The sequence below is a fragment of the Periophthalmus magnuspinnatus genome, chromosome 11 (genome assembly GCF_009829125.3).
Source record: "Periophthalmus magnuspinnatus isolate fPerMag1 chromosome 11, fPerMag1.2.pri, whole genome shotgun sequence".
Taxonomy (NCBI): domain Eukaryota; kingdom Metazoa; phylum Chordata; class Actinopteri; order Gobiiformes; family Gobiidae; genus Periophthalmus; species Periophthalmus magnuspinnatus.
Genome location: NC_047136.2, coordinates 21,689,007 through 21,712,756, shown reverse-complemented (window position 1 = coordinate 21,712,756; position 23,750 = coordinate 21,689,007). Strand labels below are relative to the sequence as shown.

The 23,750-nt window shown below is 39.2% G+C and overlaps 1 protein-coding gene across 1 annotated transcript in view; it reads left to right on the top strand.

Annotated features, from left to right (window-relative positions):
* Positions 1-23,750, top strand: part of grin2da (glutamate receptor, ionotropic, N-methyl D-aspartate 2D, a) — a 231,559-nt gene that overhangs the window by 15,169 nt on the left and 192,640 nt on the right. The window contains exon 4 of the mRNA XM_033974905.2: positions 20,052-20,239. Coding sequence (XP_033830796.2) covers positions 20,052-20,239 — 188 coding nt within the window. The remainder of the gene's footprint in view (positions 1-20,051; positions 20,240-23,750) is intronic.

Here is a 23,750-nt window from a genome sequence, read left to right as displayed (position 1 = left end):
CTTGCGTTTGAGTATTCAAAACTCCTTAGAGGCCGCAGCTAATTCGACTAATGCTAGCGCGTTATTAGCGCAACCTATTAGTGTGTTTATTGATTAAATACGGACACTATTTGATTTATTATTCCTGCCGAATTAAAGGCCAAACCTTTAGCATTTAAAGGACACTTTCATTTATGTTATGTGGGCCCGTTTTAGTGTCCGTTATTGTGTCTGTTATTTTGTGTTACTCTTTTGGCGGCCATGATAGTTTTCTTCTGTGATGTATTATGATTGAATGTAGCTACATATTTTGATTTTTTTTTACACAAATTATATCTAAGTGAATTTGATTTGAAAATATTTGATAAGCTTTTAAAGCTATTGATGAACTGTAAGCTTTACAGCTAATTTTGATTTAAAGGTGCACTTTGACTTGTTATTGAACTCAGTGTTGTTAATATAACAATCTAGGAATTTAATTTCTAAATTTATTGAACATTTAAATTTATGGCATTTCAAAATAATTGTTATAATAATAATTAGTTCAGAGGCTTACAGCTCTAATTAATGATGTGGAATTAGTCTGTTTTTTTTCCTTTGACCATGTGCAGGTCAGGTTTTTCTTTTCCCCTCTTCAACTTCTGATAAAAGGATATTCCACTCTTCAGTCCCGTGATGTCGAGCTAGAAACACCACATTGTGGTAGGAAATCGAACTTTATTTATTCTTGGATTGAACTTTGAACTTTGAAACACGGTTCAAAAGACATGGACATATTGCAAAGGAATGGACATTCAGTAGTTTCACGGGACTAGAAATATTCGGCACTCCTGAAGTTGTCCTTTTGGTTTGATTTTCATTTCATTCATTGCATATCTTCCTGTCTATAATATATATTAATATACATGTCTATCATATACACATATTGTTGTTGTATCTATTGAATATTATTGCATACCTGGTTATATGTATATGCACATTGAAATATCTATAATATATTCATATTTTCATTTTACCCTGTCCGTTTTTCATTCATACAGTTTATGGCTCTTTTCCGAATTTAGTTTTCTGATCACCTCTACAGTAATACAACGTTACTTAACTTAAGCAGTCAGTCCGCCTAGCCTACTTAGCGTTACATGGACGTGATTTTGACTTAGATGGAAGCCAATGGCGCAGTTGCAATTCAGATTGAACTAAACTAGGAAGAGTTATCTTAAACGTGCAATATTTAACTTTAATAGTGTCTTGGCACAGAATATTCCACAGTACGGCGTTAAACACATCAGTCAAATACGGGTGTTTTTATTGTTAACCAAAGATCATGAAAGAACCTGTTTCCTTACTGTAAACTGAGGGACCCTCCACAGATCTGACCTCTAACCTGTGCGACCTGCTTGTCACCGTGGACGTTGATAAGTTTAAAGCCGTACTGTGAAATATTTGCATCTGATCTATGAACGTCTTGGATAAACAACTCATCAGAAAACTAAAGATCCAGGTTAGCCAAAGGTTCATTTCTGTCCTATGAATGGGAATTTTTTGGTATCGATACCTGCTCAAATGAGTATCTTGTTTCGGTACCAGTTTTAGTCTTGAAACCACTTACGGAAATTGGCAGCCTCACTTCTGTCAGTCTGCTCCAGGGCAACTGTGGCTACAAAGATCATCTAACATCACAAGGTATCGACAGAATGAACGCAATTTATATCCAAAATATTTCTATATAGATCAAATCCTTTTTTATGGACTCAAATTTGGATGAACTTGACTTGACCAGAGGCAAAAAAACATAGAAACAAAGTAAACTACAGACTTCCACTTTCCTCAGGCAGAGTGAGCAGCTGTGGTTTTAGTTAGCTTTATAAAGTAATGGAAGTGGATAGTGTCATTCCTCTTACATAAATCAACTATAATGATATTGAACTTGTCTTTATGTCTGTTTTTATGTCTTCTTCTTGACTGAAATCTGCACAGGGACAGGACTCATTGGCCGGGGCTATGCACACACTCTAAATCTCATTATTATCGGATTTTTGGAGTTATAAGATCATTAAAATGACATGGTACCTCTCATTACCATAGCTCGAATGAAGAAGTGGACTAAAAGAGTGTGACTTCTCCCACAGTGTTCGGCTCCAGTCAAATTAAGGCTAGCGGTTATAGGGGCCAATTTGGCGAATAGTTCCATATTTAGAATTTTGACAGCGAGTATCATAGCAACCAAAGAGCCAATCCGGGGCAAGGTTGTTGAAAGTTACGGCTCTTCCCGCCTGCAATGCTGGTTTAGCAAGGAGCGGACAATTTCAATCAAACATGTTGCTAATCTTAGCGGGAGGGACCTTGGGGAAAAGAAAGTGCCTGATTTTTTCTTTATTTACGGCCACAATAGCGAAACAAAAATACCAAAGACCAAAATGACAAGCATGACAGGAGGAGTTACAAAGAGTAGGACGAATTTTTCAATAGAAAGTGAATTGGAGCCAGAGTCATTGGAGCCAGAAGCACTAGCAGGTTAGGTCTGTCTGTTTCTGTCTACAGTCTATTGCTGGGGGGTCCAAACTTTTCTCATTAAGGGCCACATATAAAAACACAGACAAAGCTGAGGGCCGATTGAGGGCCATAGACTGATCGCCAATACAATGAATACTTCAAATCTGTTATTATTACAAGTTAGACTGAGCCACTAGACCTTTATTCATGCTCACATCCTCAGTGGGACACATTAAAAATTTGATATGGGCTTGGTTAACGTTAATTTTCAGAAATGTACAGTAAGAAATACTGTTTAAAGTAATATGGGCTGAGAAAAATTGGTCTGAGGGCTGCATTTTGCCCCCGGGCCACAGTTTGGCCATGCCTGGTTTATGGCCTTGCTCACATCAGATTTGGCTATTTACATTTCATTTAAATCTTCAATGGAATCTAATCTCTTATACATGACAAAATGATGATATTCAAAACTGCATGAGTGCGTTTCCATGGAGTGATTTGTAAAGCTAATATTTGTTCGTACCTTGATTTCTCTGATAACTCTGACACTGCTTCAGACTTAAGAGCTTTCGACATGTTTCAGTCTGACTACGAGTCCATCATTTTAACGCAGGATTAGGTAAAGACCAGCTCCTCTTGATAATTGATGATAATATGGGCACATTATGCTTCACTACAGTGTCGAGTCTCCTCATTTGCACGCAGAGGCTGTTGTCCTGTTTTTGATGGAGTCCCAAAGCTTTGTAAATGGGTTTGGATGTAATCCCAGCCGGGTTTGGAAAGCTCCACTCTTGTTTACATTTGAATTAATCTGGCTGAAAAATAGGTGTGCTTAAAATGTGGTGTTCAAATAATGAAAATATAGAAATTCATTTAAAGATACACTATGTAACTTTTATGGTTTGGCGACCTGCCTCGTGCTTGTCTATTACTTTGAGGTAAGGTGTTCAAGTGCCTGAATTTTCCCATGTACCTGAGCAATATTTGTCTTGTCCCAATAATCAGGAAGTGCACATAAGCATGGATTCACTCGGCCACTGCATCCAACAGTGTGGATGCAAAACTGTCCCCAGCTAAACTCGGACAAGACTGAAGTCATAATCTTTGGCCACAGAAACACAGAGAAAGTGTCAGCAGTCACCTCCAGTCTCTCTCTAAAACCTTCAAATCAGTCTAGAATCTAGGGGTAATAGTGGACTCAGACTTGAACTTTAACAACCACATCAAGTCAGTAACATCTGCAGCTTTTTACCATCTAAAAACATTGTAAAAATCAAAGATATACTGTCAAAACCAGACTTAGAAAGACTTATCCATGCGTTTGTCTCCAGTAGGTTAAACTACTGTAACGTCCTGCTCACTGGCCTCTCCAAACGAGCCTTAACACAGCTGCAGTACATCCAGAACACTGCTGCTCGGGTCCTGACTAGAACCAGGAAGTACTTCACACATGTGTCCTGTGCTCAGGTCTCTGGCTCCTGTGGCTCAGAGAATAGACTTTTAAGCAGCTCTGTGTGAACAAGTCTCTCCATGGACCAGCACCAAAGAACATCTCCCACATGTTAGAGCCACATGAACCATCTCACACTCTGAGGACTTCAGGGACCGACCTCCTGCTGGTGCTCAGGGTCAGGACTAAACATGAGGAATCTGAGTTTATGTTGTTTCAATTTGTTGTATTGTGACTTTAATATCTTTCTTATTCTTTAAAGCACTTTGAATTACCTTGTGTACCAATTGTGCTCTGCAAATAAACTTGCCTTGCGTGTTGCTGTTAGCTTTACCGTTACAGCATAATCTGTACATAACTTTAGCTTCTCCATAGGCCTGATCTGTAAATTGGTCTGATGGTGTCACTTGCTTGTGTCCCTGGAGGCTAATTAAATGCGACACTGTGGAACATTACAATCAAAGCAATAACAAACAGCATGTAGCAAACCCAACACTAGAAAAGCTACATACTGTATTTCACCTTTAAAAATCTATATTGTTGCAGATTCTTTTGTTTATGCATATCAAAATCTTCTGCAAAATTTAAATTATTTCTGTTCTACCGGGCAGAACTTTCCTCTCATATTGTTATCCTAATCCTCATCCCCTGTTTCTTAATGAACCAAAAGCAACATTGATTTTACGCAAATCCATGTCATCCGCATCAGCTAATCTCCGCATTTACATACAGACCTCAACAGTTTAAAGCCATTATAATCTAAGTGCTTTTGCCAGTCAGTGCTTGAGTTTGGACGTGAGCTGGACCGTGACTCAGCTTATGGCCTCAGACACATCGATCCCGGCTTAAATTCCACCTTGTACTGGAAATGTCAGATGACCTAAAGACATCGGCCGTGAAGAACTGAATCTGCTGTAGAACTAGTACTGAACTCAAATGAAACGCATCTCGTCAGATTACTGTCTCTGCTTAAATGATGGATCGCAGTTACAAGTGTCCTGTTTTAGGCCATTTTGGGTCGCGCCGCTGCATTTTTATACAGGGAGTAGATACAAGGAAAATAGGCCGGAATCATTTGGGAAAAATATGTAATTGTGATTTTTGTGAGTTGCAGTTGTGAGATTTTGATTTATAAAGTTCATGTTTTAAACACGCTCAAGAGAAGTGACAAAAAGACTGAGGTATTAAATGACAAACTGATCCACTGATCCAAGGTTCTGTTTTATTACATAATCAAAACGAAACTTGTGTCCCACTGAATTACAGAAAAGAAATTGTTCAAGCAACCTTTGTTTTTGTTCTGGTTTCTGAGATATAATAGACACGATACACTCATTTCACTCAGCCCCAACCATGAGTATCATAGCAACCAAAGAGCCAATCCAGAGCGAGGCTGTTGAAGGTAACGCCCCTTCCCACCCGCACCACTGGTTTAGCATGGAGCAGGTCCTTAGCAACACTGTCAATCAAATGTGTTGCTAACTCTAGCAGGAGCGACTTCGAGGAAAGAAGGCGCCTGATTCATCTGTTATTAATGTTCATATCTTAATTTACAGACACTATAGTGAAATAAAAAAAACAAAAACAGGATCATGTAGAGCGAGTTAAAATGAACATTTTAAGATCAAAATGACGAGTCTGACAGCAGCAGTTACAGATAGAGGGGCGACAATTTTTCAGCGTAAAGTGAATTGGAGCCAGAGTCGATGGAGCCGGAAGTGCGCACATGATCACTTCCTTTTTGGAACGTGACAGCTAGCAGGTTAGCTATGTCCATTTATATAAACAGTCTATGTTCAGCCCTTCGTTTCATAACAGGTGTATCACTGCACACATGAAAAAGTAGATTGACTATTGTTTTCTGTCAGAAGGGAACAACACTGTGCAAATGTATTAATAAGGCACTACTTGATAGACTGCTTGAATATCTCACTTGTTTGTTGAACTTTGATACGGGAACTTTTAACCCAAGATCTCATGATTGTGCATGTCTAAAAACTGTCCGGAAAACTACAACTGAAATGGGGGAAAAAAAGCTACTCCTCAAAAATGGAATACATTTGAAGGACATGCAAAATTAATAGATTGGTGCCACTGATGCACTTTAATAATCGGGAGACAAACATTTATAATCACACCTGCTCCTGTTTTTAATGCTTTAAATGAACCTGTGCAGTTATTTGGTTTGTTTTGAAAAAGAAAAAAAAAGTATTTATCTATTTAGGCAAAGCAATAACACCGCTATGGAATTAAGCTGCCCTTCTACCACAAGGTTACACACACTGAGATTAGATTTTATGTTTTAATAATTTGATTAAAAAGTTCATTTTTAAACAGATCCAAAAAAAAAAAAAAAAAAAAAAAAAAAAAAAAAGATTGAAATGTGTTTGTACAGATCTAAACTACAGGGTGAACAGTTTTTATGCAGAATAAACCCCATAGATACACAGGAAGGGCATCTGACACACAGGGACATTTCAGAACATGTTTGTACAAATCTAAACTACAGAATAAGCAGTTTTTATGCAGAGTTCTACTGATAAATAAGTAAGTTGACATGACAATACACTCACATTTTGGCTGTCCCACCTTTGCCAAACAACCCAGTAAAGCGACGTTGAGTGTTTGGACGCAGCCCAAGAGTCTATTGCAGTTCAAATGTTGTGTCTCTTTTGGCTGGAGGGTCAGTGCCATCCATCTACAGAGCTATTTTTAACCCAGTACAACAGAGCAAGACCTTGGAAATGTAAAAACCATCGCGCTCTCAGATTTACTCCAGTGCATCCGTCAGACGAGGGTATTTTATGAATGTACGCGTTTCAAAATGACCCCCGCGGTGATATAATCTGTTTTAAAGTTAGTCTGCGGAGAGGAGCAGGACCTTGGGAAACTTATGGAGGTTAGAGCGTTTGGCTAAAGTTCAAAAAAGTCTGGTGAAAATTATTAAGATGGAGACAATTTTCTTTCAATTAAAAAGGGATGAAGGGATGCATGGTGACACAGGCAGGAGCGGTTCTGCCACTTGGCCAGAAGTTGTTTTGGATGTGATTAATGAGAGTGAAGTTGTTTTGTCCTTGTAGAGAAATATATTAATTTCAAGGACCTATTTTATGATATTTATTCTCTGATCTCTGTTACAGTGTTGTTTCCTCATCACAAACAGACTTGGAGTTGTGGTTTGTTTCATTCACACATATTTAACACACAAACCCCGTATATTTAGGCTGAGTTCTTAAATAGAAAACACTCTGTTCCACCTTGTGATGTCATCATGTGGTAATACAGGAAGTGCTTCACTGTGTTTTTAAACTCCATACACCTTCACTAGAATCATTTGGATCATTTCACACCTGGAATTGCCAATCTCTACTGAACTAAAGATAAAAGGTAACTGTTAACTTGAAAACTACCACTTCATGACATCACAAGTTGGAACAGAGCATTTTGAGCTTTACGCAGACATGTGTAAATGAAACAAAACTCAACTCCAGATGTGTTTTTGAGGAAGTAACAACATTATAACATGATTTAAATCTCACAAGAGTCAGTTTAGTGTGATATAAGACCTTTAAGTTTGGATGTGGAATTTCAAGTTTTTAGATTAATTTACTAGAAAACGGTTAATTTTTTTTATTCCTAGTGGTAAACTGAGATCACTGACACTGACTTGTTCCTCAACTAACCTCACAGTGGTGGTTTCAGTCCCTGCTACCGGCTGTTGTGTCCTTGGGCAGTACACTCACTCACTTGTCTCCACTCTCTGCGTTCATGTGTTTTTCATAAATACAGGGTGGATGGTCCAATGATGTGAATGTTTGTGCTCGTGGTAGAGTGTTTTTTCCACTGGGCAAGACACTTAACCCCTCTCGCCCCCAGAGTCTGCGTATATTAGTGTGTGTGAATGGGTGAGTGATTCCTTGATGTAAAACGCTGTGAGTGCCTTGAAGGTGGAAAAGCGCGATATAAAAATGTGACCGTTTACCATTTACCATATGAGATTTTTTTCAAATAAACCCCCTCAGATATTCTAAAACCAGCTCTTACGGTCAGAATAAGTCTGCTGTGCGCTGTTTGAATCTAACCGTAAAGCGTTTTATTATCCCAGAACCAGGAACTGTGTTGTTAGCATGCTAGTAATTGGTAGCATTATCGTGAAACTCCGCTCTGGTACATAGAGAACAGATACAAGGAAACCGTTCGGGAAAAATATGTAACTGAGTTTTGTTAGTTGCAGTTGTGAGATTTTGATTGGTCTCTGAGAGTAGCACTTATAAACTCATCGTGGTGATTCATTAGGATGTTCAGAATGCATAAGTTAAATGAGGAATAACTTTGGACCACTGTAAACTGTTTAAAATGAGCTGTTTTTTCATTTTTTTTCACCTTTTAAAGGCTATAAAAATGGTTAAAATGATTTAAATATGATGTAATGTGCAGTGACTGTTTGCCTTCACTTTGCATTTAAATGAGTGGGAATCATTATGTAAACACCGCAGCTTCCGTCCATATTAATTTGTGTATTTTTATCTGTGGATCTTTGTTATCGAGGGTTAATTGCTGTTAATTCTCCTTAAAGGCGTCACGTAATTTAGGTAAACATGATCACATAACTCACATACTGAATGAGGGCTCATCTAGAGGCTCTTAATACACAATAATAATGTAATTGGATGGGTTTGAACTACACTGCTCCCTACGACTCTGTGGAGAGGAGGGTAATCACTTAAGAGATGTGTTCATCAGACAAATAAACAGGGAAATATGGTTCAATTATGGCTACTCCTCTGCGCACTCTGCATTATCAGCGATGATCAGGCCTGTGCAACGTCTCAGGATTTCAAAGCATCCGGTGGAATTAATTATAAAGAACATGGCTGAACATGGACTAAAAAAAGGCTTAAACACTAAAACTGAACTATTTGATTTGTATTTATGTTTTGGAAGTAACAGTAAGTGGTAGTAGCTCAGTTGTTGGAGCGTTTGTCCACAGAAATCCCCAGGGACTAAACCAGTTCACAATTAGGTCCAAACTAGAGCTGTCAATCAATGAAAATGTGATCAGATTAATCACATTTTTGAAATATGATAGAGATTACTTACATTACTTATTCCAAAGTTATTATTTAAATGTACCATACAACTTAATATGACCTATTCCCACACATTTTCTTCACAAATCTAAATTAACTATATAAAACTCATGAAACTCAAATGGCCACAATGTAGGTCTACGCATTGTATTTTAAACTGAATCTGTGTAGTCACATGATTCAGATATGACATAGTGTTCATGACAAAATGGCAAATTTATTGGAGTGGTTTAACTGTTATTGGTTAAGGACCCTTCATTGCTGCTTGCGGGTGCAACTGCAACTCTTACAGTGACAGATACAAGTTGCCTACCACAGGGCTGTCCAAACTACAGCCCAGGAGCCAAATGCCAATGCCAGGAGCCTCAGAGCAATTTTCTGGCCCTCATGTCTCCTCCTAATCTGGTCCAATTGATCAGGAAGTATTTTTTTCTACAAACTGAAGAGATTCTACCTCTATAACCTGAAGAACATCACATTGCATTGTGACACTGACCTAAAAATAATCTACCGAGTCTTATTGAAGGTACAATGGCTTTGTCAAAGCTGTGTTAAATGGACCAATTGACTCCCTGTATCAACATGTCTGTGGCCCTCCACTTCAAACATGTTTCAGTATGTGGCCCTTGGTGAAAAGTTTGGCCACCTCTTGCCTACCATGTTCCAGTGTCCTGTAGCAGTTTGATGGGATATATGTTCTGTACATACACTGTATATATAAATGGACATATCTAACACGCTAGCCACTGTGTTCCAAACAGGAAGTGATCATGGGCACACTTCCGGCTCCATCAACTCTAGCTCCAATTCACTTTATATTGAAAAACTGTGACCCCTCTCTCTGTAACTGCTGTAAGCCCCGTCGTTTTGGTCTTAAAATGTTTGTATTAATAACCTGGTTGGATATAAATCAATGTAATTAGACTGCAGTGGTCGTAGTCGGCCCAGAAAGTCTCATAATGTTTGAACTTTTATTTATACAAAGTTGTTCTGTCGTTACTCAAGAGATAACGAATAGTTACTAACACATTTGTACCAGTTTTGTCTTATTTTATGTTTGTTTAAAGGAAATAAATGCTGTTTTCAGTCTCTGCTCTGGTATTGGTTGATCCGACAGGTACTTAAAGCTACAGTATCAAAATCAGTATCAAAACTGAAAAAGCTGGATCGGTGCACCTCTGTACGTGTTGTTTTCCTCTTGGAGCCCACACAGTTAAATACATCTCTACTTCGTTTTGCAGCCCGGAGCAGAGTTAGCCATTAGCCGCCCTCATACCACATATTGAGAACTGCTGCTAAATGATGAAACGCTCCAATATCAGCCCAAGACAATACAAGATGTCCGCTGTTTGCCTGTATAAAACCCAGAGAGGGACCTCCAGCTGAGGCCTGCAGTATGGTAATCACCGAGGGCAGGCTCTGCAGTGGAATAAATGGCCCGTGTATCTCCACCCTCCTCCCTCCTCCCTCCTCTCTCCTCCCCTTCTGTGTGTGGAAGCCTGCAGAGGACACACTTAGATTCAAAATGGCCGATGTAAGTTGTTAAGTTTACTGAGGCATGTGTGGACAGTATTTCCCTGTGTTCTTAAGTCTTGAGCTTTTATGTGTAGCGCTCAGAAGGATGGTGTCTATTTTTTGGCTTTAGGTGACCATTAAAGGGGAGGTATTTAGTGAAATCGATTTTTATGAGCTTTTAGGTGTTATCACAGTGTTGGTGTGGTGTGTTATGCTTTTATTTTGGACAGAGACAGTGCACAACAATACACTGACCTGAAAAAAACAGGAAAGTTACAGCAAGAATACCGATTTCCACCTGTAGTCCCTGGACAGGCTCAGTTAAATAAGAGTAATAGCTGTTGTAGGCGGATGAAAAACCTGTAAAAATATGGTACAAACATCTAAATACAACACATCTCGCCCCTCAAATACATTTCTAAAATCATTCAGTTCACACACACACACAACCATGCCAGTTTATTCATATATGCACACAATCACTCAATTTCAGATATACAAATACTCTTTCTCTCATCACTAACTCGGATTTGTATTTCAGTTGATTCGTGCATTGTACTGTTCTGCATTTGAGGCTTGAGTGCTCGGAAAATGTCTGTTTTCACCTACCCCCTATCTACGCCCACTGCGCTGTACACATATGCAATTATTTTAAAAAACAAAAGACTCCTCATTAGACATTTAGGGTTTAAAAACATAACTTAGCCATTTTACCAGTAATATAAACATGTAAATGAAAATCTGGCTCTTCTGGCTCAACCAATGTTGTTTATGTCAAGAGTAGGATTCAAACCACCAACCTTCAGATCAGTGGAAAGTCAATGGACCTGTTTCTATGATTAGTCTTTTTTAGGTGAATTCTGTGTGTTGCATGTTCTTCTTTCTCACTTACACTGTGTAATTATAGACTGTATACAATGATCACCCATTTATCACGTTGGTCACGCTCTAAAAATAACTCACAATAGGCGAAATCTGCGAAGTATCAGCTTTATTTTTTACAGTTATTCTATATGTTTTGCAGCTGTAAAACCCCTCACCACACACTTTATACACTTTTTTCAGACAGGCGTTAACATTTTCTCACATTTCTCTCATGTTTAATTAATTAATAGTGACTCGTGGACATAGCTAACCTGCTAGCCGCCACGTTCCAAATGGGAAGTGATCATGGGCTCACTTCAGGCTCTATCGACTTAAACTGTTCGTATAAGACCGCGCGACGTGATCCTCGTATTTTAATTTTGCTATTGTGTTTGTAACTCAAGATATGAACATTAATAACAGACAAATCAGGCGCCTTCTTTCCACGAGGTCGTTCCTGCTCGCATTTGATTAGCGTTAGCATTAGCCACAGACGTCAACAGCGGTGGTACTTGCATCTACGGGTCCTCACTCTGGAAATACAAAGTGGTATTGGATCGACGATTTGGTCTGAGTACTCACCGATATTGATACCTAAAAAATGTTTGACACCGGAGCTTTTGCCGACACCAGTATCGTATCGGAACGAACCTAGTAATTCCTGGGCCTATACACATGAAAGAAAACTGGCACAAAGTTCAACGTCTTCCCTGTCAGTGTAAATAAACAAAGTGAAATTATTTTTTGACAATAGCTTCAGAAAGTGGTGCCATTACTCAACTCGAAGACGTGATTGTTGTCAGTTGAAAGGACAAGAGAGAGAGAAAGACATCGCCGCAATCTATAATCTGAACATAACCAATACCGTGTACCATTTGGCGTCTAAGCATTTTTCGCAAATAGTTTTTCTAGCGAATTTGATGACGTTTAGCTGTGACTGCAAAGACGTGACCGTTTGAGGCTAGCGTGGGACACAAAGGCTTCTTTCACAGTTTGTGGTTTGTTCAATTTGTCGCAGGGTCTGAGCGATAAATGGAAGAGCAGTGCATCATGGGAGGATTACACGCAGAGGGCGACATCATTGTTTCTGACACAGCTGAAGACCAGAGTGTGATGTGTGATTTAGTGTCAAACGAACTGGATTTGAGGGTTAGGGAGGCGAAATAGGCGGATCAGACTCTAGCTACGAAGCGTTTACACCGGGACAAGTCTATATAGGGCAAAGAGCTAGCATTGTTTCTGTTTTGGGGTCTTTTTATGTTACGCTTTTGTTGGTACAGTTTATGGTGTGAAATGGAGGCATAGCTGGAAATATTTTTGTGTTGTCATGGAGATATTCGATAAGATTAGAAATGACAGCTCACGTTTGATGTATTGAGTTCCCATATGGAGATGGTTTGAAGAAGAAAGAGTGAATATATGGTACAGAGGAGGGATACAAAACAAATAATCCATGAGTTATTGATTTTTTTTGTTTTACTACTGTATTCTTAAACCTTGTGTTGAATACTGTGTGGTACAACACTGAGGTGTACTTGTTTCTCAGTAAGAATGCGTCTACACTGGAACCTGCTACGTCTGCTACATGATACTGGTATTGATTTTTTGATTGACAAGAGGTGTTGTAATACATCTTTTCAGTGACTGCAAGCATCTTTTTAGTGACATGTTCTACCTTCATGTAAACAGTTAACGGTGTATCCATTTATGACCTTGTACAGACAGTATGTAAATATAGTTTAAGTCCTTCTATTGATAGTGATAGTTTTTTGGGGTATAAGTATTGGATGGCTCCTTTGTAAACTCTCTCTCTCTCTCACACACACACACGCACACCCCCCCCCCCCCCCCCCACACACACACGCATATGTCTGCTGTCTGTAACTTTCATCTCATGAGATAAACTTCTTCCAACTCTCTTCCTGTTCTGCAATCTCTTCCTTCACAATTACAGTTATATACAGTAGATGTGATTATATAAACTAGAACTTGCTTAATCCTAAACAAACTCAGGTCCTCACTTTTCATCTTTTAGCAATTAGACAAAAAAGTAGAGGTGAAATGTCTCTATATGTCATCAGTTTTGAAATCATGGTCTGAAAAATAAACGCACACTATGTAACTTTCGCTGTACCTGCCTGAAATGTTCCACAGTGTGGCACCAAATATATCTTGCATTTATTCCATTACATGTGTTTTTTATTGTTGTTTAAAAAATGCCTTGGAAAAGCTGTATTCTTACTGTGAGTGGGCTTGCCTCTCCATAGATCTGACCCGTACTGACTCGATCTGACTGGCGTCGTTTGATTGCGTCCATAGAGATAATATAAGTTTAATATTGTGGAATATTCCAGGAAAAGCAATTACATCTCCATGTTGGCAACCAGATGACACCACATTCTCCACCCGAAAAAGTTACATAGTGCCCCTTTAAAGCCCTGTATATGTGTAAAACATGTCGTCCACAAATATAGATAGACTCACTGGTCCGCTGTTTATTCAGTCAGCTCACTTGATGATAAGTTGGGTAAAAACTCTCGCCCAAGGACACAACAGCAATATGCTAATGCAAGCAGCAGGAATCAAACCCTCAACCATTAGCCTAAACCACAGAGCAGTTATAGCTGACGCTTTGTTTACATAAAATAGCTCCACATCTTCAGAGTCTGTTGGTTTTTGGCTCATTAGTTCTTATTCAAACAGCTTCACTGCGGTGGTCCTCTCCATACCGCAGAATAACAGCGGCCCCATGCACTAATGACAAAAGCACTGCATGGGCGCGCTCCCAGCTCTGACTCTGGCTCCAATTCGCTTCCTATTGAAAAACTCTCTCCCCTCTCTCTGTAACTGCTGCTGTCAGACTCGTCATTTTGGTCTTAGAATTTTAATATGAACCCACTCTACATGATTCTGGTATTTTTATTTTCACTACTGTGTCCGTAAATCAAGATAAAACAGGCAAATCAGGCGCCTTCTTTCCCAGTGGTTGCTCCCACTACCGTTAACAACAGGTTTGATTGATAGCATTGCTAAGCCCCCGCTCCCTGCTAAACCAGCGATGTGGTAAAGGGTAAAGGAGCGTTACCTTCAACAGCCTCACTCCAGACTGGCTCTTTGGTTGCTATGATGCTCGTGGTCGGAATTCCAAATATGGAAGTGGACGCTGTGGGTGACGTCACACTCACTCAGTCCACTTCTTTATACAGTCTATGTTCAGCTCTGGGCTTTCTCACAGTTTTTTGCAGTTTAACAATGTCATGGTAAAATATGGAGTCTATGGAGGTCCCACTCGTGTTGTTGTATTTTTTTTCCCAAAATGAGAAAAAAGATTCTGAAAAATGGAAGTAAAAAAGTGATTGATGACACAAAAGAGGAGAGAGGCAGAGGTGCTAGACTCATTTAGAAATCAGAAAAGACTCTGCACCTGATTTGCCCCATATATTTGAGCAAAATGTGTATTACACCAGTACAGGTATATTATATGAGCAGCTCTTGAATTATGAAGTCTGTTAATGTCAGCTAATCAGCAAGTGTGTGTTTGCATGCTAGTTGTTGTTAGTTCAAATCAGTTCAATTCAAGTTCACTTACATGGCACACTTAAAACAACTTCAGCTGACCAAAGTGCTTCACATAAAAGTTTGCATTACCGTGATGGCAAACGTCTGCTCTGGTCTCTGAAATTTGTCATCAGCACTTGAAAACTCATCAGGGTGAATAATTATAACAATATAATACTCATGAGGGGCAAAATAAAGCTAGTGTTTAATGAAGAAGTTACATAATAGAGCTTAAATATACAGCGATTGTATGTATGTGAGCTTCGTTGTTAGCTCTTTTACCAACAAACTGAGTATTTCACACAAATATCTTGAAAAACATATGTTCTTAAAGTGTGGGGGCTCACCTCTCCACAGATCTGAACTGTAACTTGGCCTGGCAGTGCTACTTGTGTGTCTTAAATATGTACAATCATTATAGTAAGAGTAGATCACTTCAAATCTGAAGGAAGTAGTAAAATATTTATAGCGCTCTGAATGGCAGAGGGGCAGAGGGTGAGCGCTGGAGACGGGCCAGCTCCATATGCAAAGGCGTTTAAATGTCCCCTGATTATTGACAGGGGCGAGTAGCGTTAACGTCATCGCCACGGTGACGGCTGTGCAGTGGGCTGTCAGCTGGACGGTGGGAAGAGGGCGACATGTTTGGGTCCGTTGTGACGCTCGGAGGGAAGGGGGCGGAGCAGAGGCACTGTGCACACGGCACTCCTGCTGCTATCAGTGAGGGGGGCACAGTTTGTGGCATATTTAGCACTCGAGACCATGATCACGAAGGACTCTTTACGTGGGTGTACTGTACAAAGACAATATCCACTTACTTGTACTTTTTCATTGCACTGCTGGTTAATTTTTGGTTTGGTTATTTTGTGGTTATATGATAATATTTGAGACGTAAACATTTGAATGAATAACTTGTATGAGTCATTACAGATACAAACTAAGAAAGTGTTTATTTCAGATTTTTTTTTTTTTTTTTAAAGACTTAGAATAGTTTTTTGTGTTTAAATCTGCTTTTTGGTTTTTGTGTCAGCAGTATAAATGAGTTTCAGTATTATCTTTCAGCGTCTGTATTTACTCCATCAACATATGGCACTTCAGATGTTGTTACTGTGACAGGTCTCGATCTGTGTGCGCACTGACAAGTTAATATTGTCTGGAAAGGGTCAAAACTTTATTTGAAAAACTAAAATGTATAGATGATTTTATCAGACAGGCAAACCAGACTGACTAAAGGGTGTGTGTGGGTGAGTGTGTGTGGGTGTGTGTGTGGGTGAGTGTGTGTGGGTGTGTGTGTGGGTGAGTGTGTGTGGTCGTTTGTGCCTGCAGTCCTATGGAGTCATGTCATGTGATGTTAATCAACGAGTCGGCTCTTTTCTCATTTATTAAAAGAACCTAATCTCTTTTTTTTCTAATTTGTATGCATTTTTATACTGATTAACTCTGAGTCATAAACTGTATAAAGAAGTTTACTTGTATAGCACAATTCGTACACAAGGTAATTCAAAGTGCTTTACAGAATAAGAAAGACATTAAAATCACATAAATCAAAACATAAATAATCACCCAATCTGCAACTCTCACCCACTCGTTTGCCCCTTTAAAAACGCTCTCTCTCACTCTTTAAACACTGTCTTGCTCAGTTTAAGAACTTTCCCATTACTTTACAAAAAAAATTTCCTGTCACTTCTCAAATACTTTCCTGTCACTTTACTATGTCTAATAAAAGTCCATCAGTCCATGTTTCTTTTGTCATCATAAAATTACCATTAAAAGAGAAGAGTGCAGAATAAAACCCTTTCAGTCATATGCACAGCTAAACAGAACCGTTTTGAGCCTGGATTTAAATATTGTCAAAGTAGAGGCCTGTCTCACATCTTCAGGAAGACTGTTCCAAGTTTTAGCTGCATAAAACTGAAACGCTGATTCCTCATGTTTAGTCCTGACTCTGGGCACCAGCAGGAGGTCGGTCCCTGAAGTCCTCAGAGTGTGAGATGGTTCATGTGGCTGTGGACTAAGTGAGTGTGACGTCACTTACATCATTCAGCTCCAGTCAAATGAAGCTCATCGAGGCTAGAGCAGTTATAGGGGCCAATTTGGAGCAGAGTTCCATACTAGGAATTCCAACCACAAGTATCATAGCAACCAAAGAGCCAATCAGGAGCAAGGCTGTTGAGGATAACGCTCCTACTCCTGCTGAACCACATCACTGGTTTAGCAGGGAGAGGGCGCTGAGCAATGCTGTCATTCAAACCTGTTGCTAATGCTAGTGGGAGCGACCTTGTGGAAAGAAGGTGCATGGTTTGTTTATTAATATTCATATTTTGATTTAAGGAAAATATTTCAAACTAAAATCACTGGGTTAATGCAGTTTAATACATTTTAAGGCCAAAATGATGAGCCTGACAGTAGCAGTTACAGGGAGAGGGGCGAGAGCTTTTCAATAGAAATTGAATTAGAGCCAGAGTCAATGGAGCCAGAAGTGCGCCTATGCATTTGTGACGTGGCAGTCAGCAGATTAGTGTTGTCCATTTATATATACAGTCTATGGTTGAACCAACACAAGCATCAGCTCAGAAGCAAAGCAGCGACATGAGTGTGAGATTTGTGCAGAAAAACACATATTTGTAATCTTAATAACAGTATTAATAATATAATTATTGTAAAAGTCAAAGTTAAATCTGCCAACTGGACACAAACTCCTACCACCTTTTGTCCAGTTGACAGATTTAACTTTGGCTTTTACTATGGATCAGACCTGGAGGGATTACACAAATTATTATCATAGTTTAAAGTTTTATTTAGATTCCAGCGAGTAAATTCACTCCCACTCTCAGTTTGAACCATTTTAAGCAAATCTTAGCTTGGTCTTTCCTCTGCGATCAGTTTGTTGTTAAAATGAGCTGTCACATTGGTTAAATAAATAATAAAAGAGACAGTGTTTTGAACGGCTCTTTGAAACAAATGGATCCGAAAGGTTCAGATCCCATAAAAGAGCTGAAAGTCCCATCACTGCATTATACCCATGGGGGCAAAAATACATTTGCTCTAACAAAGGGAAAAAGGGTAATGGATATCTGTGAGCTTCTCTGTTAGAGGCCCTGTGTTTTTACGTCTGACAGTAAATTATAAAAGCCTGGATGAGAACCATAAGGAAGCAACTACCAGGGACAGACACTTTTATCCACAAAGTTGTTGGATTAGAGCTGTGTGAAAGATCTATCCCAGAGGGGTGTCATGGTTCAATATGAGACTGCACAGAAGACTCAGGTTTCTGATCTATATCTCCCTGTTGAAATATCATAAGTGAAAGACCTTGCCTATCCGCAGATCTGATCAATGACTTTGGCAGATGATGAAACCTGCTGGTCTCCATGTAGATCACAGACTGTATATATAAACTTACATAGCGAACCTTTTAGTTTATACCTGCTAGTCTATGAACATTAATAACAGACAAATCAGACACCTTCTTTCCGTGAGGTCTCTCCTGCTGATGTTAGCAACAGGTTTGATTGACAGACAGCGTTGCTAAGAGCCCGGCAGGTAACATAGTGCACCTTTAACTATTTACCATACCACTGTACTGCATAGAGCTCTCACTAAATTTAGTCAAATATAATACTTTCCTATTTTTGCATGTTTCATTATTTATTCATATGTTTGATTTGTTTTACTTGTGAGAAACACTTACAGAATTGTGATTGGGCGTTTTAATTCAAATGCAAATCACGTCACTCATTATCCAAGATGTAGGATCCTTTTGTCTTGTTGTGATTAGTTTTGTGAGATTGTTCTGCAAATATTTCTTGTGCTTCTATAAGTAATCATCGTCAGAATCAAGTGCCAGTACTGCTCTGCCTCTTGAATAATGCATGAAGCTGAACAGGAAGTGATTCTCTCTTCTTCTTCTTCTTCTTTCCAAACGTGTGGTCCCATCTCACTCACACGTGCTTCACTGTTATCAGCTCTTTACAGCACCTCTTCAGTCTATGTCAGGTCTTATCCAATATTTTGCATTTATTCTGTTTTTATTGTGCTTTTATTGTTCAAAAATAACTAAAAAACATGCATTCTTAGTGTAAGCAAGCTCGCCTCTTCATAGATCAGACCTGTAATGTGGCCTGGTGGGTGGTTGTCAGGCAAAGCAGTAACATCTCCATGGAGACAAGCAAGTGACAGACCCTCCACCATATTACATTGTGCTTGTCTACACTTCTTACTTTAATACTTGACTAAAGTGTGAGTCTGGTCACTGGTGAGTCTCCCTGAGTTCAGATGGGAGTGATTGACAGGTGGATTAACCAATCAGGGACAAGCATGGTCCAATCGTATCAAAACAAATATCCCTGCTTATGAGGAAAAACAAAAGGGAAAAAATATCACAGCAGACTGAAAAACATGGAGGATTTCTGCAGAATCAATGAGAAGCACTCTACGAATAGAACTGAGAGAAGTTTAATTTGTTCAAAATGACCAATGAGCTCCTTCGTTTGAAATGTTTGACTGAATCTGATTGGACAGCCGTGTTTGAGGCCTGAGGTTTGACAGAAGGAGTGATGACCAGACAGAAAACCAGTCAGATAATGGCTTTGTTATCAGCCCATTTTGTCTAAATGAGACTCAGACAGTGCACTATCCCTGCTCCCTTTGGACCTCTCTGGACACAAACACTGTTCCATCCTCACTCCCTTTGGACCTGTCTCTGGACACAAACACTGTTCCATCCCACTCCCTTTGGACCTGTCTCTGGACACAAACACTGTTCCATCCCGCTCCCTTTGGACCTGTCTCTGGACACAAACACTGTTCCATCCCGCTCCCTTTGGACCTGTCTAATTGAGACTCAAACACTCTTTCTTCCTCGCTCCCTTTGGACCTGTCTCTGGACTCAAACACTGTTCCATCCCTCTCCCTTTGGACCTGTCTCTGGACTCTAAAACTGTTCCATCCTCGCTCCCTTTGGACCTGTCTCTGGACTCAATGCTCTGTTGTCTTTAAAAGTTTGTAGTGACACAGTTGTACATTTAAAATACTTAAAGCCAGTCTCATAAAACATTTAAAAATACATGTATGTAATCCCCTCTCTCTCTCCTGTGTGTGTACAGGTGCGTCTGCTGTACTGCTCGCTGGAGGAGGCGGAGCTTATCTTCAAGGCGGCGTGGGCGGCGGGCCAGGCGGGGCCCAGTTACATGTGGTTTGCGGTGGGACCGGCTCTGTCTGGACTGGGGCTGGAGGGGCTGCCCAAGGCTCTGTTTGCCATCAGGCCACAGGGATGGAGGGACGAGCCGCGCAGGTATGGACAAGATGGATTATGGGTTATATGGTTTGTGTTCACATGACATCACAATATTCTAGAGTTCATGTAGTTTAACCTGAGCTGGAGGTCAGAGGTGGAGTTTGCTGTGTAAATGTCAGACTGCAGATGTGTGGACCCGGGTTATGGTTAATATCTCTGTAATTATTGGACATATCCACATGAAACAAAAACTGGCACAAAGTTCAGCGTCTTCTGTCAGGTTAGATAAATAAAAGTGAAACAGTAGCTTCAAAAAGTAGTGCCATTATTCAACCACAAAGATGTGATTGTCAATCTTTAACCGGTAATGATAAGGTTCAACATATGGACATTTATTTTGGATATTTCTCTCTTTCATTGGTGAATGCAGCCAACTGATTTATTATTATTATTATTATTATTATTATTATTATTATTATTATTATTATTATTATTATTATATTGTATTTTTATTTTATTATTTGTAATGTTTTTTTTTATTATTCATTTATTCAGAAAAAATGATAATAATACTGAGTGTGGCATCTTATCTTTATTAAGGCCACCTACATTAGATTAGAGTCAACTTTACTGTCATTACACTTGTACCGCTCAACAAAATCCAGTTTAGCATCACACCATTAGCCCAAGTAAATGAGAACTACATAAAAAACGTGTACCCAATTTGTTTCCATGTAGTAGAGTAAAACGTCTTGCCCCAGTACTCTCATGAGGTCAAAATAAACCTGCTGTACTTCTATCTGCATCTAATTAGAAAGTAATTTACTGTCCAATAATCAGGAAGTGTACCTTAGCATTGGAAGTTTGTGTTAGCTAACTTACTTACTTTAAAAAAAAAAAAAGAAAAACGTGTACAGCATCTTTAAAAAACGTCTAATAATTAAATGTATAAACTTTGAAGCCTCTTGAGTTATTAGGTCATAATTAGGTCTCCACTTTGTTTTATTTTGTATATTTTCCTAGATAAACTGTGGGAAAAACGCTTTAACAAACTGTCTACCAATATCATTTTGCATGGGGATTATATGAAGGCTTGCTTACTTTTAAATATAAAGTTTTATTTCTGACTGCAGCGTTCCCCGGTGTATCGTTTGTCTTAATCCCACACTACACACACATTACATTACACAAGATTTATGGCACAACTGTGTAAGATTACTGCGTTTGATTTTGGCACATTTCAACTTTATGTATTTCATTTTAAACACCATTTGGAGACTCGTGAATGCCTCTAAACTCCAAATATTATAGTTTTAAATATTCATAAACGGCTGAGAGAACATAAACGGCTTTGTTTACTGTTCTCTCTGTAAACTTACGGGTTAGATCTGAGGAAAGGCTGCTGTGTGCGATGGGGGATGTGACGCTGGTCTGACTGCAGGGATTATTATACTTATTATAACCAGGTGGATCCAGGACCTTATGGATTTGTACAGGCTAAATATGAATAATTACTGTATATATTATAGACAAAATTTTACCATAGTTAAATCTAATGGAAAAATACACAACTTTCGGCTAAATGTGTTTATTTAAGGTGCAGGATGTAACTTTTCTAGTGGAGTGGATGAAGTTGTTGATGTTGTTGCATTAGATTTGCCTCTCTCCATGAAAAAAGAAAAGGGGCACTCTACCAGGTCAATTTACAAGTCAGATCTGTGGAGAGCATGTAGTTTTCAGTGCTTTTGTTTTGTTTTGGATTTTTAAAAAACAGTAAAAACAGCTGCAACTGAATAAATGCAAGATTGTTGAACACCATACTGCGGAACATTCCACGCAAAGCAATATTTCCATAGAAACAATCAGATGGTGTACCCTGACCAGAAAAGTCCCATAGTGCACTTTTAATTTGGGACTTTCAATCAATTTTAAAGGGCCCATATTACACTTACTGATCTATGTGATACTGTTCCCACACACAGACCTGGAGTTGTGTTTTGTTTCATTTACACATGTTTAACACACAAACCCTGCATATTTAGGCTGAGTTCTTCTCTCAAACAGAAAACACTCTGTTTCACCTTGTGATGTCATCATGTGGTGATACAGGAAGTGCTCCACTGTGTTTTTAAACTCTAAACACCTTCACTAGAATCATTTGGATCATTTCAGCCCTGGAATTCCCAATCTTTACTGAACTAAAGGTCAAAGGTAGTGGTTAACTTGAAAACTAAAACTATTAACTTGAAAACTATGTGAAAATTCGTGTGTTTTTTATGGATATACATCGTTATTTGTTGAATCTTTTGTGATGGGAGTACACAGCACGAGTGAGACATGTGTTTGGGGTTTACCCATTTGGCGTAACCTACACGCAACATGGTAACGCCACACTAACATTAAACTTTCATATTGTCCCGCGGGCCACACAATATTCTCTGGCGGGCCGCAATTGGCCCCTGGGCTGCGAGTTTGTCACTCCTGCCGTACACCTTTACTGGAATTATTTGGGTGATTTCAGTCCTGGAATTACCAAACTCTACTGAACTAAAGGTAAAAGGAGCTGAACTTGAAAAGTACCACTTCATGACATCACAAGGTGGAACAGAGCATTTTGAGCTTTGGAGATGTTACAGACTAATAATAAAGAGTTACTCAAACATGTGTGAATAAGGTAACAACATAACTTAAAGCTCACATGAGTCCATTTTGTGTCTCCCCAACACTTAAAATAATTCCTCTAAATATCTAAAATGTCTTCCCTCTCTGTGGATGTGCGTGTCGTTACAGTGACATTTAAGGCTTAAGCTCAAATGTCAGTTCTGCAAAGTTCAGTGTGTTGGATATGTATCTGCACATTTTCAGAACAGAAGAAATCGATCACCTTTTATTACTGTAATTTTCCCTATGTTGGTTTAAACATGGCAGAGTGAGTTCAGTGTTTTGCCTAACCGCACCTGGAGCATGTTAAAATGACATACTGTGGCACATTCCGGGCAATAAATGAGGAGACAAGCAAGAGGAGGATCATCTAGACAAAAAAACAAAACAAGTGCACATTTAAGTTTTTTTTTTTTACAGACTTTGTAAATATCTAATGTAATAATGCATTTAAATTTGATATGCGCGTGTTTTGTTGGCATTAGTGGAACATAGACATGGGAACATATATATAAATGGACATAGCTAAACTGCTAGCTGCTGCGTTCCAAACAGGGAGTGATCATGGGCTTCCAGCTTCATCGACTCTGCTGGGCTTTTATTTCACTATTGTGTTCGTAAATCAAGACATGAACATAAATAAGAGACAAATCAGACGCCTTCTTCCCTCGCAACAGGTTTGACTGAAGTCGCTAAACTACCAATCTCTGTTAAACCAGCGGTATAGGCGATGCTCAAATACATCATTTCTAACCAGCCTTTTGACCCAAATAGGAGCAGAAACCATCAGCGTCTTATATACAGCGTATGTCCCTCGTCCTCACTAATAATGGAGCCTTCTGTCAGCTTGTTTTACGATTACTGCCTTGCTCAACGACACAAGCACCAAAGAGAGTCCCCGATCTCT